We start from the raw sequence: 17,555 nt of genomic DNA, 5'->3' as shown, positions 1-17,555 counted from the left end.
TGTCCACTGATAGGTGTGAACTGTTGCCACCTTTCACGCTGTAAATAAGCAGCCCAGCTTTCACAATAAGCCAAAACCAAGATGATCACGTTTCAAAACAAGGCCAAAACAAGCTAATCCCTAAAAGAGCCCCAACACTCTACGTAAGTGGAACACTGTTGGCCTGCTATGCCCCATTGAGCTCTCCCTCTTTGCCCCTTATCCCCAGCCTCTGCTCCCTTTCCCCATCCCACTCCTGTCCTCCCACCCTCCACCTGAGCTGCTCTGTGGCCCACAGGCAGGTGGGCGCCAGGCTGGGAGCCAGAAAGAAAGCAGGAATTTAACCAGGCAGGATGTAGGAACAAGGAACTTTCAAATCTTTAAAGCACAGTGCGTGTGCACATCATTCACCTTTCCCCCGTCCCTCCCAGCTGCACATCACCACACAAAAGCAGGCATGTAGGGAGGGGACACAGTAGTGGGAGCCATATTGTAATCACTAGTTGAGCTTTCTGATTGCCCACAACCACGGTCAGGCAGGGCCTGGGAGCCAGTAAAAAAAAAAAAGCTATAAGCTACTTTAAAAGCCCTAAAACAAGCCAAACTCCTGCTTGTTTTCTGTGGTATTGGTAATAGTTTCAGGGCAGGGGCCCGCAGCCGGCCTGGCTGCCAGATGAGCTCACCCTCTGTAGCTGGGGACAGACCTGAAATTATTTAGCTTCCCTTATAAAAGAAGGCAGCTGGAATGAGGAGAACTGTGGTAGTGGTGGGTGCCATGTCCGGTATACTGTCGCTGGAGTTCCTGCTGACAGGAACTGCTTCAGAAAACAAGATCAATGAGAGGGGAAGCTGCTGAGGAGCCATGGAAGGAAGGAGCTAATTTAAGGAAGGGACTGCTACACAGACTTTGAACAAGAGCCTGGAGGGAAGGTGGGGCTGTGTTACGATGGCTCAGTTAAAGAAGTGATGCCTGCTAAAGACAGTTTCCCTGGATTCCTTGAGAACCACAGGCAAGACTTAGCCCAGGGAGTGAGCTGACATCATAGAATAAAGTTTGGTCCAACACAAAGATAATACGATAAAATTGTGCCAATCTTCTCCAGCATGTTTAAGCCACATCTGCACTCTTTCAGTTCTGAGTCATTTTACACCAGTCTGGTTTCCTGACGCAAGCTGGCTAGTCTAATTTGATCTTCCTGCCAATGGCCTGAAGGTCCCAGAAGGTCAATGGAGGATCCCCTTACACAAGTGAGCTTACTGTAGGTTGGATCTGCTGGGCTGAGAGTAACTTTGCACTACTGGTGTGGAAAAAAGCTGGACCAACACAAGGATGGCTCTTGTTTCATAAGTGTGGGTGAGGAGAAATACTGACTCAGAAGACAAGAATATATCCAGTTCATAAAGCTTATCTCAAGGTTATGACAACCTGTGAAAGTCTGAGCATAAAAACACTTGTTCAGTAACAAAATAAATCCAAGAGCTCCACTTTGTAGATTTCCATGCTGATATTATATTAAGTGCTTTTTGTACTCTAGTCAGCCTTTCCCACCTTGTGTAACGTACGAGTTTCTGAGCAGTTGATCGGGGTGCTATCTTATCTTCTCTCTCACTTCTTGAATCAAACTTAATTCCCTTAGCCTGACTTTGCTGTCTATAAACTGAACATACCCACCATTCTTTGCTTTAAAAATCTTCTGCCAATTGGAAGTTCATTAGGCAATAAGTGACTTTTGCCAGCATTTGCTGGATATTTGGGTGGATCTGAAACTCCAGCTAAATGTTATGAACTTTTGTGAAAGAAGACTCCTTGGTTTAGATCAGAATTTTCTGTGAATGATTTTACACATATCTAATGAGCCTCAGGACCAGGAGTTAGGGAGCACAAGTTGCTTTTTTATCTGTCTAGGAGGCCAATTTATGCAAGTGACTGCTAATTTCTGGGCACCTGATTTAAGACACCTTACAAGCACCTGATTTTCACTAGGAAAATGTTCAGGACTTTCTAAGAATCAGGCCCTTTTAACATGGACCAAGCTGGACACACACACACACACACACACACACACACACTTGAAGCATGCAGATTTATTAGTTACAGCAAAAATGCTGAGAGGCAAACACAAGCCTGAGTAGTAAAGTTTCATTCTGGAGTTTAACAACCTCAAAATTAGGGTTTGTTCAGATACATACGACAGCTTATTTTGCTTTCTGAAAAAAATCAACAAGCTATAATTGCAAATTAGTATAACAAGGCTGAAATAACATAAAATGTGGGAAGACAATGAAAGAAGTTAAAATTCATAGATTTCAAGGTCAGAAGGGTCACAAAACCTCACCCAGTAAACTCCATATCAAGCCAATAACTTGTTGAACTAGAACTTTCATTTCTAGAAGGCTATCCAGTCGTGCTTTAAAGATACCAAAGCACAAAGATACCCATAGATGGCTTTTCCATTTGTTAATTATCCTCAGGTAAAAAATGTGTGCTCTATTTTTAGCCTGACTTTGTCTAGTTTCATCTTCCTCTTACTGGGTCTTCTTATGCCCTTTTATTTCTTTGTTTTGCTAAATTAAAAAACCATCTACTATTAGCCATCTTCCCCATACAGCTCCTTGAAGACTGTGATCAAACCACTTCTTCATCTTCTTGTGGTTTATTATGGAGTTTCTTAATTCTCTCATCTTCCAGACTTCAGATAATTTCTATGCCCCTTTCCTGAATTGGTTTCAGTTTCTTAACAACCTTTTTGAAGTGTGCACAATAGAAATGGCCACACTAATGCAGAATATAAAAGTAATACCCACCTCTCATCTCCTACTCAATTATTTTCTATTAATACTTCAGGCAGCCACTTTATTTTTATGCATCTTAAAGTATTCTGCACTAGTATTCAGCCACAGGCAATGTTCCCTCCAATTTTTTCCATCCATGTTCAGAATAAATTTTGTTATGTGCACCACGGCATATGTGGATATGTATCATCAATAGTAGCATAGGCTGCCCACAGAGGGTGGCTGTGGTTGCTTGGCTAATCAGCTGGGCAACACCTGAATCTCTGCTGGGCAAAAGCCCAAGTGCACAGGTTGCAGGGAACACTAGTTACAGGTATGTTTAATTGTTCTGTGTATGAGTCAGTTCTAGATTATTTCTATTCAAGGCAAATTCTGCAAAGTGATGCTGAGATGCTAGTAGATACATTCTCTGCTGCAAGAATTCTGCCAGACAGTAGGTTTCCTTAAGATTAAAGAGAAGATATAGTGGGATGCATTTTGCTGCTCCTCTAAAGTTTGACCTTGCACCCCTACATAGCATACCTTACTCAATTCAACATATGAACTAGCCAGCTGGTGGCTGAATCTTAACCCACTCCAGCAGACCACATATCCTTATGAACATGGCGCACAGCCTAGCATGTTTTTTTTTTGCCTGCTCTCCTAGCATTTCCTGAAGCCCCAAGGAATAAAACAAGAAGATGTTTCTCATGCATGTGTTCTGACTAGATGATCACAGTGTTCCTCTCTGGCTTGGAATCTGACTCCAATGTCCTTTCAGCTTCCATCTTCTGTGGCCCGACCCAATGAAAGTTAGGATCTGGCCCTTAATTTGGCTTTCTTTTCATTATTTGATTTCACATGAAACAAAGCCTTTGTTTGTATGTGCTATTAAACATTATCTTTGTGGGCAGCTAAGAACTCTCCAGCCTGGTAATATATTTACTTTGAGGGTGTCAGCCTCTTAGAGGCTGAGAAGGTTACAATTCTTAATTATGGCTTTGGGTAACACATTCACCACCTGTGCAGAGACCAAATAGACTGACATGGTAAAAAGAATGTCTTCAATCTCTTTCAAGTAGTTTAAAACTAAAAATTGAAAAGTGTTGGTAAGACCACTATAGCCTCCAGAACTTGTGAATCATTACACACTTTTAAAAAGTAGGATGTTGACTATTAGTTTTTTAAAAGGGGTAAAAGACAGATTCCATTCCTGCTGTTGACACTGAGAACTCCATCCCTTTCTCAGGTTCATTTCATTTTTTTAACTGAAGTAAGAACAAATGAACTTTAAATGTAGAGGCACTCACTTCAAAAGTCCTAAGGCTTTAACTCTACCAGTTTAACCACACCACCTCATCTTCGTTAGGCTGTTAGCATTTGTCATCTAACAATTCCACCTGACACATCCCACTATTACATATAAAAAGTCACATACTTTAATACCAAATACATTAATGGTGGTACTTTGTTACTTTAATCTCATCAAACAAACCCCAAATAACTACAAAAAGACATAAGTAAACAAAAGTAAAGCAAAACAAAAAAGCAGTCAAGTAGCACTTTGAAGACTAATAAAATAATTTATTAGGTGAGCTTTTGTTGGACAGACCTAATAAATTATTTTGTTAGGCCGTGTCTACTCGAGGCCAAAACTTCGAAATGGCCATGCAAATGGCCATTTCAAAGTTTACTAATCAAATGATGAAATACATATTCAGTGCCTCATTAGTATGCCAGCAGCCACAGCACTTCGAAATTGCAGTGGCTCGCCACCACACAGCTCGTCCAGACAGGGCTCCTTTTCGAAAGGACCCTGGCAACTTCAAAATCCCCTTATTCCTAATAGCAGATAGAAATAAGGGGATTTCAAAGTTCCGGGGGTCCTTTCGAAAAGGACCCCCATCTGGACGAGCAGCGCAGCAGCGAGCCACAGCAATTTCGAAGTGCCGCAGCTGCCGGCATGCTAATGAGGCACTGAATATGTATTTCAGTGCTTCATTAGTAAACTTTGAAATGGCCATTTGCATGGCAATTTCGAAGTTTTGGCCTAGTGTAGACATAGCCTTAGTCTTTAAAGTGCTACTTGACTGCTTTTTTGTTTTGATAGTATATAGACTAGCATGGCTTCCTCTCTGTTACTATTCAAAAGTAAAGCAAATATTTTACACATTCTGATAAACAATGCCCACGTGCAGTTTTCTTAAGCTCCATTCGCCCTGAGAGCACCACATGAAACAGTGATGTTACTACTAAGAAAACAAATCACTGATGTGTGTGGTAAGTATGGTTTTATGTCTATAGATGATTTAAGCACCAATTTTATCATAAAATTATCTAGGGGTCTGTGTGAACTTTCAAAAGAGAGGACACCCCTGAGAGGGAATGTATGTATCTGTAGCAGCATCTACCAGTTCATGTTATCTTAATATATAGTATAACACATTAATACAACATGAATTGGTAGATACAGGGGTGTCCTCTTTTTTATATGGTAACCCTAAATTATCTTAATCTGTATAGAACCAGTCTTGGTAAATATTGACCTGGATTTTGCAGGATTCAGCAATAGTGTAATTTCTACACAACTTGTTTATTTGTAAAATAGTAGCACCCGGTGGCCTCACTCATGGGCCAAGATCCTGTTTTACTATAGACTGTACCAGGCGACAGTAACCCCTGACATGGGTTCCGAGAGTGCCAGATGAGCTGATTTTCATTGGCATGTGAGGTGGGAGATCAGTCCTGCCCCTCTTCCCCCATGCAGCTGGGAGCTTGCTGAAAGCCTTGCCACCTGCAGATTAGCAAAAGACCAGCTAATGCAACCAACCATCACCTAAGCAGTAAAGCTCTGCATCTTAATCTGTTTATTAATTAAGCTGTTGTAAGTAGGACTATTAGTGACTTTTAAAAGTATCACCAGCACTCAAACCGTACACACTTGAACTATACCGGTCAAAAGGGCAGATTTCAGCCGTCTGCTTCAGAAAGGTTGCTGACCCCTGGGCTATACAAACATACATTGCCAAATTATCAGGCCAGTATATTCAGAGTTTTTTAGAATAGGTAGTGTCCTTTTCTAGATAGGGATGTAAAAACAAGTGTAATTGGTTAACCATTTAAACACTGCATTTAACAGGTTAACTGATTAAATAGGTGGGAGAGGCCTCCCCAGCTGCCCCATCCATCTTTCAAACCACCAGTCTGGATGGGACTACTCTGGCTATGGTTGGATCAATCCCCTGCATGTGGCGATTAATCATAACCAGTAAGCCTCATCCATTTATAATAAGGCTTATGGGTTAACCAGTTAAATTTTAACTTTCCTATTTCTAGGGTTCTGAATTCTTACAGCTTTATGGAAGCTCATTGAGAAAAATAATAGAGAAAGGTCACTTTTTTCCCCTCATTGCTTTTCTGTAACTTTAACTGAAAGCATTCCAAGTATTTTGGCCTTCTAGAATGCAAACAGCAAATATAGCAGCCAGACTGGGCTTTTTTGTTTTGCTTTCTTTTGTAAGAAACAACCAAATACTATTTTTTTCTATCAAGAAACACTTTTGCGCAATAGGTACTACCAGATGGAAATTTGTTTACTTCACAAGCACTAGTTCAGAATCTAACAAGACACTCCACCCTCAAAATAAAGATTTCATGCTCTCCTGTACAGTGAACATTTTATTCTTGGACAGGCTAAAACACGGGAAAGCTATGTGAACTATTTGCTTGCATTTTCCATCTATGCATAATTACTTTAGAGATAAAGTTACCTCAAACCTTTTCAGTAATTCCTCAAATGGTTGGAAATGATAAATTCTTAGAAACCAGGTTATGTGCCAGTCAAAGGAGATATGAAGAGTAAATGTAGTATGGGCTTTTTCTTAAAATATTCATGCACAGAGATATTTTTTCCTTTAATCTGTCCTAATAATTAGGGTAATTATTTTAAAATCTTTGTTTAAAAATAAGACAAAAGCAATTTCATGTATTGTGTAAAAACATCAAATCTATATTTTTAAAACAAAGGGCTGAATCCAACAAGTCACTGAACACCTTAGCTACATCTACACTAGCCCCTTCCTTTCGGAAGGGGCATGGTAATGAGGGAGTTTGGCAGATACTAATGAGGTGCTGCCATGAATATAAAACCAAATAGGCAGAAGGGGCTTTTGAAGTCTGACGAGGTCCTTTCGAAAGGCTCCCATCTGCACAGGTGGTATGCATTCCAAAAGCAGCACTTTCGGATCGCGTTCAGCCGCCATTATGCTAATGAGGCACTGCATATTCATGACAGCACCTCATTAGCATCTTCCAAACTCCCTCATTACCATACCCACAGCCACCTACCATGGGCAGCATGAATTTCTAGTGGTGGAGCATATTCACATATGCCTTAATGCACATAAAATTTATTCTGCCCATGTCTGGAAAAAATTAGCATGTCCACTGGTGGGTGGAGAAGAAAAGGGTCTCTGTTTAGCAGTTACTTCACTTTCCATCCAGTACAAGCTGATGTCATCATCATCATCATCATCATCAATAACCGTGGGCTCAGCTGGTGTCTGATGCCTCTCTCACTATTTCCTTCCCTCTTTCCCTGTCCAGTGCAGGGTGGCTTAGTTTCTGTAGACTAGCTCTGCACCAACAAGCTGATTTTGATCTTAAAAATTCACTCCATCATGCTGCTTCATTTAGAGGGTTGGATGTGATGGAGACAGGAGAGGAATCATTCCACATCTACATTGCTTGCTGGAGCTGGAACAAATTTGGACCAAATACGGGAAATAGACTTTCCTCTCTAAACATGTTGTGTCAATGGGAACATGAATTTGAGTTACAAACTCATTTAACACTAACTGAGGGTAGAGCTGGGGCTTTTCTGCATGGCAAGCTAGTATGCAGCACACCAGCTGGCCATGCACTACTTTGCTGTGTCAACACCACCACAGTACCTGGAAAGTCCAGGTGTCTAGTTTAGAATACTGATGCGTCAACATCCAATGTGCTGCGCTATAGACTGGGACTGTTGCTGCACTTTAGCGGTGTTCACACAGTGCATTAGCGCACAGCCAGCTAGCGTGCTGCAGATTCACACCCTGCCTTGCTGCATACTACCTTCCCCGGGATTGGCCCTCTGCAGAAATGGAGTGAGGAGATGAGTTTTCCCTCCACCCCTTTTGATAGCAGGTGTTAAAGTCAGATGCAGTTGTGGCCCCTTTGCTCTACCAGGTGGAGTATTTCATAACTCAAAAGGCGTATAACAAACCACAGGAACTTCCTAGTGATCCAAGCCACCCACCATCAAATGCAGGGGTCTACCTTAAGTACGTAATTGAGCCCAAAAACATGTACTCAAGGGTATAAGTAAGGAATTAACATTTGGTTTTCACCATGTTTAATGTTCTCTTCAGCGTTTATTCAAACTCTGTCTGTAGGAGGTAAAAAGACTGAAGAGATGGATGGTGATAATAGGATACTGTGGGGGAAGGCAAGGCTCTTGCTGGATTTCTCTCTGGTCATAGCTTAAATGCTACTTTGTTCAAAGTCCATCTTCATGGTACTTGAAGATATCTATTCATTCCTTTGTTACCATCAGAGTAGGATCTTGAAATACTGACAGGGACTATTTGATAATACTTTTACTTATGGTAACTGTCTGCTCACCTCACTGGCACTACTCCAGAGGCTTAGAGATCCATCAGTTGTTATCCTTGAGTGAGGCAGAGCAAAAGCCATGAGGCTAATCAGCACTGTTAACCATCCCATCATTCTAGGAACGTCTTGCCCTAATGCAGGGGGGGCAGGGTGCACAGCATGGTCCTTATCACAAAAACAGAATTTGGAATGGCTGCAACAAGTTGGTTCACAAATCTGTCTGGCTGACAACAACTGAAAGGCCGGACTCATTCAGTAGTGTGTGGCAGAAGGCCTAGCACAGATCAAAGCCAGGACCCGTTATTAAGACCTCCTGAAGAAATTTCTTGTCAAACGGCTAATCAAAACTCAGGCTGCCTTTTGATATCTCTGGCACACACAGTAAGGCCTTAGACCTATAAAAGTTACTATATCATTTAATTATACTCTTCACAGAAGTAGAGTACAGTAACCTCCTTCTATCTTAAAACAAACCATCTATTGTTTTCTTGCTTGATGGATCTAAAACAAAATAACTTTTACTGAATCACCTAACACTAATTTAAATATCTGTTGTTTTGATCTACTTATTAGAGACGAGTCTTGTGACCAGGCTGGGTGAGTGAGATCTTAGAAGCTGGGTGAAATAAATGCAGACAAGCTGTAGTGCAAAACATCTTTACGAAATACACTTATTTTTGTTTCACTAATTAAAAAAAACATATCTGGAACCACAATCTGACAGCAGCAAGACACACGCAGTGCACTTGGAGCCCACCTCATTGTATCAGTTATGGACTGGGTGTTAAAAACAAACTTGATCCTGCAGCAGCTTGCATGAATAGCATCAGATTTCTAAATGACCTCAGCAAGCTGGATACTGAGCACTTTTGAAAATCTGGTCATGTATCAAGAACGCTGGTTGCTGAGGCCTTTAAAATCTGGTCCACAACTCTTCACTGAAATCAACCACAGTTTTGGAGTGGGAGAAATAGCAAAACGGGGCACTTCATGCAGACACTTTTCACAGGAGATAGCTTTACTCTTTTACTTTATATTGTTTAAAATTTTGGATTAACATACAAATTTTTTGAGGCAAAAAAACCTCTAAAATTTTCATTGTTTTTTTTTCTTCACATAATATTTTCTATTTAATCCGATGAAGAAAAAATAGATTGTAGATTTTGGAGGAGTTTTTTTTTTTCAATTAAATCCTAATTTTTTGAGGAAACTTTTCATTTTTCATCGAGGTCTGTTTCTATGGAAACTTTTAATTGCAAAAAGGATTTTTTAATGAAGTCTTTTGACCAGCTCTAAACAAAAGCACTGGGAGAACTCATCTGAGCCAATCTTATTGGATCCTATTTGTGTAGGTTATATGTATTAGACCTTGCAAAGGCTGGTCACAGGGACTCCACAGTTGGTTTGCCCAGTGTTTCTCAAAACTTATTTGGTGTCTCTTCCTGGAAACTCCCTGCTTATAACCTAAGCAGTCCAGAATTAGCCCATAAGTAACATTATCACTTCCTAATTTTGAGTAGACCTTTCACACAATTTCTGAGATCTTGCATACCGTCCTACAGGCTCCCCATTAATAAAATCAGTTTTTCAACATCCTGAAGCTTTTTTTTTATTTAATTAACAGCCGTTCTGAAATTTCTAGTTATCCCTAATCATAGGTAAAGTTCTTAATTCCATTTCCTATAAGGACATCTCAGTAATTAGATCTGTCCTGAAAGAATAAACAAATGATTGTTTGGGTTTTAAAGCCAAAGTAAGTAGAAACTTTGATAAGAAGCATCACTGCTTACTGGTAATGTTTTTATAATAGCTTGCACTGTTGGCTTAGTCCAGGGGTGGGCAACCTGCAGCTCTGGAACTGCATGCATTACTTTAAGGAGTCAGTTGTGGCTCCAGGCGCTGCTGCCGCTGACTCCTCTTGCAGCTCCCTGCCTTGCTGCTGCTGAAGTAATGGAACTAAATTTAATTGGTCTAATGGACAGCAGGGTGGGGGGATGGGGGGAGGCATCCAGCCATTAAACCAATTAAATGTAGTTCCACTATTTCAGCCACAGTAGGGATGGGAGCCGCCCACACCGCAGGTGGGGGAAAGCGTTAAGCTGGCAGGAGACCTGGGGGGGGAAGGTTGGGCAACTCTGCCTGTGCTGGAGCTGCACAGCCTCTCTGAGAAGAAAGAAGGGGCAGAGGAAGCAACAGAGCAGCAGCAGCAAGCGGAGCTGGAGGAGCTCATCAACTGAGGAGAATTAATCCTGGGGATGAGGGGTGGATTTGGGGCTGAGAGGGGTTGAGTCTAGGGATGGGTGGGGACGTTTGCAGGATGCAGGGTAAAGCTTGGGAATGGGGGACAGATTTGGGGGCTGAGGCAGGTAGAGCCTGGATACGGAAAGTGGGTTTATGAGCCAAAAGGGGGCAGAGCCTGGGAATGGGGGGCCAGTGCAGAGGATTGATACAAACATTGCTCGTTCCTGCTTAAGAGCCTATCTCCAGCCACAGCATTTTCCTTGCCCTCATTTGCTCTCCAATCCAAGGGGTGAAAGTAACAAACTTTCTGACTGGTACAAATCATTGTGTGGGCACCATTTCAAAACAGGTTTACAAAAAGTACGGTTTAACATTAGCTATTAGACTGTGTCGTGTTCACACACACTGCGGCTCTTGAAGTATTGATTTGGTAACTGAATTTGAAAAAATGGCTCTTCTAAGTATTTTGGTTGCAGACCCCTGGGTTAGACCATTTCTTGTGCAGCCAGGGAAACCTTTTTTTTTTTTCAAACACCAGTGATTTATCGTGCTTTCCCCAGTTTGCTCTATGCAACTATTAATGCAAACTCACTTGTATGAGTGCGGCAGAATAGTAGTCTGAACGCAAGGATTCATGTGTGAAGAGCCTGATCCAGTGCCCAATAAAGTCAATAAGAAGTAGTTGTTTAAAAGATCAGGCCTAATAAAGTAATTTTCTTTTCATGCCAAAAGGCTTCCCCACACCTTATATGGTTGGTCATTTAGTGAAGGAGAAAACATTTCTCTGTCAAATAACAATAGCAAATTAGACTAAAATATAGATGAAGCCAATCTTTTGCAAGCAGCCCAACTTTCCTGTTCCTCAAGAGTTAGTGTCACATTTCTACCCTCATTACTATTCCTGAAAAATAAAAAGCCACGAATGATCCTCATCTTTAGATGTGCTGTCCTCCCTGACCTCATTCTTCACTGAACAGCAATGTAGGTCACATTCCCTGTTTTCAAAAGAGGCTCCATAACACATGTCTGTCTGCTTCTCCCAAGTCACAATGTGCAAAGAAACCTGCATTTTCAAGCAACAACTCACCAGGGTGTGCCAGTAGGAAAGAACTGGGTTGTGATGACATAGCTACACCACCTGTGTCCATGTTAAAGACGTCTCTTGGTGTCTGAGCAGGCAATAAACAAGAGCACATGACGACTTCTTTTTCACTCCTTTGCTTTGATAGTCATGACTCCATTTGTAATTCCTTTTACAGGTCATTAATTTCCTTGGTCATTGTGTTCACTAAACACAACAGCCTGGGCACAAGAGGCTGTTATGGGCTTGTGCACCTGCAACTGCCTGCAGTTACTAGCTTTGTCTGTGCAATATGCAGTTATTAGCTTTGTCTGTGCAATAACTGTAGTGAATGTCAACTGGTGACAAAACCCTGGGGACTGGGACTGGCTTCACAAATACTTACACAAGTAGAGCTGAAAATGTTTTCAGCCTGTGGAAAAAAAACTATTAAGTTTTCATTGAAACCTCGCATAGGAATTTTTGAGTTTCCTGATGAAAATTGGAGTTACAATGCCCATCAGGAAATACAGTTTTATACTTGTGTCTACATTATGCATTGTGGGATTTTACCCCAGCTAAACAACATCTCCCACAATACAACGAGTCTCCCTTCTTTAGTGACCATGCAGCTTGGTGTCTCTGACAGCACAGCTCTGTGGGTAATATAGGCCAGTTGGGGATCCTGACCCACCAGAAGGGGTGACAAGGGAAAACAAAGAGCAAAGTGCAATTCCCATTGTTGACCGCAATCTTTTGTGTTTTTTGGGAAACATTTAGACAAAAGCAAATTTCCATTAAAAGCATCCATTTCCTCTCAGTACCCGCCACAATAAAAAAAAATTAAATAAAGCCATCTAGCCTAAAGCTCAATTTCCTTTCAAAGAATATTTTGATGGAAAATTTTCTACCAGGTTTCTGTGTGAATGGGACAAGAGAAAATTAAACTGAAGTTTGAACCTTGTCTATCAATATGTTAGAAGCCTATTTTAGCAGTGATGTCTCATGGAAGGCCAAACTCAAAACAGCAAAAAAAAAAAAAAAGCAAGTTTAAAATATCCTAAAATTTTCTAACTACGATGGCTCAGTTCCTCCTATCTCCCATGCTAGTACCACTCTCTCCAGCAAAACTTAAGTTCCCATGACTTTAATCATAATCATATACTTGGTATTGTAATTTCACTGAGACAGCCAGAATATATGACCAGAGAACCCAGTCACATAGACCAGCATCTGATGAAGTGAGTCTGTGCTCACGAAAGCTCATGCTCAAAACTTTTCTGTTAGTCTCTAAGGTGCCACAGGACCCTTCGTTGCTGTTACAGATCCAGACTAACACAGCTACCCCTCCGATAGTCACATAGTGATACCCACAAACACACATAATTAAATTTTTCGGCATGGTGAGCTATCTGAGCAATTTCATATAACTTGTAAATGAAACTCAAAGTCTGTTTGCAAGTGATTTATGAGACCCGTTTGCTAAACTGAGTACAATATGTAGTTCATTCAGCTGCAATCATTTGAGTGGGCTGGACAGAGGTCTTTGAAGACATCTTCCCTTTTTTTTTCCCCTGGCAATTTGCCTGGAAGAAATCTCTTCTCCAGTGATCCGCATCTGCATTTGCTATGCTAGAAAAAGTAACTTAATTGTGATTCTTGTGGCAGGACAATGGTGCTTGTGGCCAGTGGAGGCTGGTTAGAACACCTCCAAGGGGGCACTGGCTACATGCGCCTCCTCCACCCTAACCCCTCCCCTCCCTGCCTTTGATCTGCCCCGTCACATCCTGGCTCTGCCCCTGCCAATTCCTATCCCTGTTCTGCCCATGCCCACCTCTTTCTCCAGAAGTGCTGCACCACTTCTTGTGAGTGCAGGGGCAGTACCATCTCTCCCCCAGAGCAGTGAGGCTCGAGATCAGCTCAAACAGCTCTTAGGTTGTGCAGCTCTAGGAGAGGGGCAAGACCAGGCCCCCATTCATGGGAAGCAGTGTTGACAGCAAGTGTGGGGGGATGGGGGAAGGGTTTGAGCACATGTGACTCTCTGTGCACCCCCACTTATCATCGCTGCAAAAGCAGCAGCCTGAGAGAGAAAAGAGAATGCCTGCATAAGAGCAGGCACACCTCCCATCCACCAACTTAACACTTGTTCTCCAAGCAATGCAGCTACTACAGGTTTCCACCCTCTGAGCTTGTCTACACCTGCCCCCAACTTCGAAGCGGGCTAGTTCATCAGGGTGATGGGAGATTACTAATGCAGCGCTGCAATGAACATGCAGCACTTCATTAGGCTAATTCTCCCCCACAGCAACTTCGAAGTGTGAAACTTTGAAGTACTGGCATGCGTGTAGCCACGTGCACTTTGAAGTGGTAAAGGCAGTAAAGGCACTGGGGAGTAAAGGCACTTAGAAGTAGCGTGGGCACTTCAAAGTGCCTGCAGCTACATGCACGAAGGCACTTTGAAGTTGCTGGAGGAGAGAATTAGAATTACTCATTGCAGCACTTCATTAGTAATCTCCCATCACCCTGATTAACATGCCCCCTTCAAAGTTGGGGGCAAGTGTAGACCCAGCCTCTATGCAGAGACTAGCTTGAGTGAAGAAACCATGAAGGGAGAGCTGCTGGCTAAATTGTAGGGAACTGTCCTATTCAGAGGTATAAAAAGAGCAGTCAGTGATGCATTAACTTAGAAGAACCATCCTCTTCTTGAACAAAGGAACATTCTGCCTATAACAAGTCATTGCTGAGTTTTCTGAAATTACCATGGCTGCAGGATATATTTCTTAGTTAAATACCATATCCTGGATCACTGGGCCCCTCACCTGGCTTGAGTGAGGTGACTTATCACAGACAGTCAAAAGAGAATTTTTATTTTAAGACTAACCTCTTCTAGCTGACAGGCCTTGATGACGCTCTTATACCTGTATTCATCATAGGACATGCCAAAGATAATGTTTTCTTTGATTGTTCCAGGCATGATCCAAGAGACTTGTGGGGAAAAGGAAATCCTTCCACTGTGTTTGATTTTGCCATCTGAAGGCTCCAGTTCTCCCATTATCAACATCAAGAGAGAAGTCTGAAAATAATTAAGAGTTAATGAATCAGAGCAGATCTACTCAACTGTAACAGATGCTTAACACACGTGAGTCATCTTCATTAACAGCTTGTACTCTATTACAATGCATTCATCTTGCACAGAGGAGTCCATATGAATATCCATCCAATACCAAAACTGTCTTTAGTGGAGGCTTCAGTGGTACATAAGGCCCTACAAAAGCTTGTAAACTGGGATGAATTTCATTTCTCAAGAGATGGAGATGGTAGTGTATACTGCCTTGTAGCATCTGAGAATTCTGCATTCTGATCTGCTGACAACCTGAACCAAGCAGACATGATATTCTGGCTAAGAAACAAAGATCAAAACAGCTTAGACTCAGTGCCATATAAAAGAGCCATTTCTGGAAAAAAAAATCGTATTTCCTTTACCAGTGAGACACACATTTGGGCATACCAGTGGGGCAGATGGCCATTACAGGTCCTGGGGCAAGGTGGGGAGGGGGCTCCATACCCCCCAGAAGTAGCAGGGCTGAGGACAATCAGCCTCTAGCGCTACCTAGACCATGGTGCACTCCACCCCCAACCCAGGCCTCAGAGTTGCATGCAGCAGAGCTCCAGTGGCAATTCACAGAGGCCCAGGTATCCTGCTGCAGGCAGAGTAGCAGTGGTCAGGAGCCCTGGGCCTGTTTGAATCTGCAGGCCCTGATGCAACTGCCCCCCTTATGCCCTTCCACCCCCGTCAGTGGGCCTGGGACAGACACATGACAGTTTGCATGTGCAGTTGTGGTAGCTGCTACATGTATTGCTTAGTTAAGTTCCACATCCTGCTTTGTTGGGTCCCTCACCTAACTTGAGTCATGTGATGGTTGCCCAAGCACATTTTAGATTCAGGCCTGCAGTGATTTAATTGTAATGAATGGGTTTGTTTGTATGAGATTGAGAGGAGGTTAGCATTCAATTCTGACAACAGTTATTTTGTTAATTTTTTTTCCTGTATCTATCCCAGGACACAAGATGTTGCTTTTTTTGTTGGCAGTGGAGGTCACACGCAGGGTCAGAAATCTTTCTATCTTGATAGCCTTGAAAAGTGTAACTTCTTTGAGTTGTTTATGTGAATAATTAAACGTGCACAGTTTGATGTTAGTTTTTCCTCAATAACTGTTAACCCAGCCACATGAAGTCATGACATAAGTGTTTTTCATTTCTCTTCATAAAAGAAGTAATTGTAATTTCAATACTGACATGTTATAATTTCAAAGTTAATCAGTAGCTAGTAATAACCTTGCCACACAGTGTTGACTACCTGATCAAAGACAGAATTGAGAAATACAAGGAAATATGTGCTACAAGAGGCATGCTAATGGTATTCTTATCACTAATAAATAATCAGCACAGCTGGAACTTGGTGACCAAAAACTCCATAAATCATCTTAAGTCACAATTTTATGGTGCGAAGTTCAGAGGAAGTTTGACAGACAGTAAAATATTCATTGAGGATCTTGTGTGGTGTATTATTCCCCTGTCCCAGAGGCTCAATTCTCCAGAATGTCTCTTTACCAGGTTAAACACTAATTAATTAATAATTAATTAATTGCTGCTCATTTGATTCTCTTCTTAACCGTTGATAGGAATAAGGGGATTTTGAAGAAGTTCTAAATAACCAGTAAGGTATCATAGAGGCTGTTTTGTGCTGGCTTGGCAAATCTAGTATTGGAATAAGCACCAGGTTTGTGGAGTAGTTGCCCCATTCTTTGCATTTCTTCCTAATTGACTGACCTCAGCTGGCTACCCAGGAACCTCCGTAACAGTGATGAGATGAAAAATGATGATGTCCAAATGCCTTGAGCCAGCTGAGGCCAAAGCTAGGAATGTGCTGGCAGCCTGTAAGAGCAGTGTGGGGCCAGAGCAGGCAGGGAACCTGCAGCCCAAGATAAGTAACCTGCACCCCAACCCAGAGCCCACTGCTGCTCTCTAATTCCCACTTAGACCCAACACCTCAGCCCCCATCCCAGCCCTGAGCCTGTTCCAGCATTCTACCTTCTACCCAGACCCTGCACCCCGATCCACACCTCCTGCCATGAGCCTTCTCTTGCACTCCAAGCCCTTTGGCCCTAGCCCTGAAACTTCCCTGCACCTCAAACTCCCCATCCCCTAACCCACAGCCTCAGTCACAGCTCTTATCCCCTCCTACACCCAAACCATCTGCCCCAGTCTGCAGCCCTCTTCTGCATTCCGAATCTCTCATTTTTGGCCCCACCCCAAAGCCTAGAGGATCCCCAAGGGGCCCCTCCCCATAAATGATCATACAGAATCACATCACCTTCTTATCAGTCAACTAGGGAAATGCAACCATTCACAAAGAGTGGTTATTAATGGTTCGCAGTCATGATGGAAGGCAATAACAACTGGGGTTCTGCAGAGGTCAGTTTGCAAGTGCTTTGAAGGGTAGGGTCAGAAATCAAAATGATCTGGATAAACTGGAGAAATAGTCTGAGGCAAATAGGATCAAGTTCAATAAGGGCAAATGCAAAGTACTCCACTTAGGGAGGAACAATCAGTTTCACACATACAGAATAGGAAGTGACCCCCTTGGACAGAGTACTGCAGAAAGAGATGTAGGACTGATAGTGAACACAAGCTAAATATGAGTCAACAGTGTGACAATGTTGCAAAAAGAGCAAACATTATTCTGGGATGCATTAACAGGAGTGTGTGAACAAGACCCAAGAAGTAATTCTTCCACTCTGTTCTGAGTTGATTAAGCCTCAGTTGGAGTACTGTGTCCAGTTCCAGG

The 17,555-nt window shown here is 42.3% G+C and overlaps 1 protein-coding gene across 1 annotated transcript in view; it reads right to left on the bottom strand.

The window, feature by feature from the left end:
* CFTR (CF transmembrane conductance regulator) overlaps window positions 1–17,555 on the bottom strand; it is a 164,300-nt gene that overhangs the window by 86,222 nt on the left and 60,523 nt on the right. Inside the window, exon 11 of the mRNA XM_075005183.1 lies at window positions 14,589–14,780. Coding sequence (XP_074861284.1) covers window positions 14,589–14,780 — 192 coding nt within the window. The remainder of the gene's footprint in view (window positions 1–14,588; window positions 14,781–17,555) is intronic.

This window comes from Carettochelys insculpta, chromosome 1 (assembly GCF_033958435.1).
Source record: "Carettochelys insculpta isolate YL-2023 chromosome 1, ASM3395843v1, whole genome shotgun sequence".
NCBI classification, from domain to species: domain Eukaryota; kingdom Metazoa; phylum Chordata; order Testudines; family Carettochelyidae; genus Carettochelys; species Carettochelys insculpta.
Note: the sequence above shows the minus strand (reverse complement) of the source record. Positions and strands in the feature narration are given on the sequence as shown.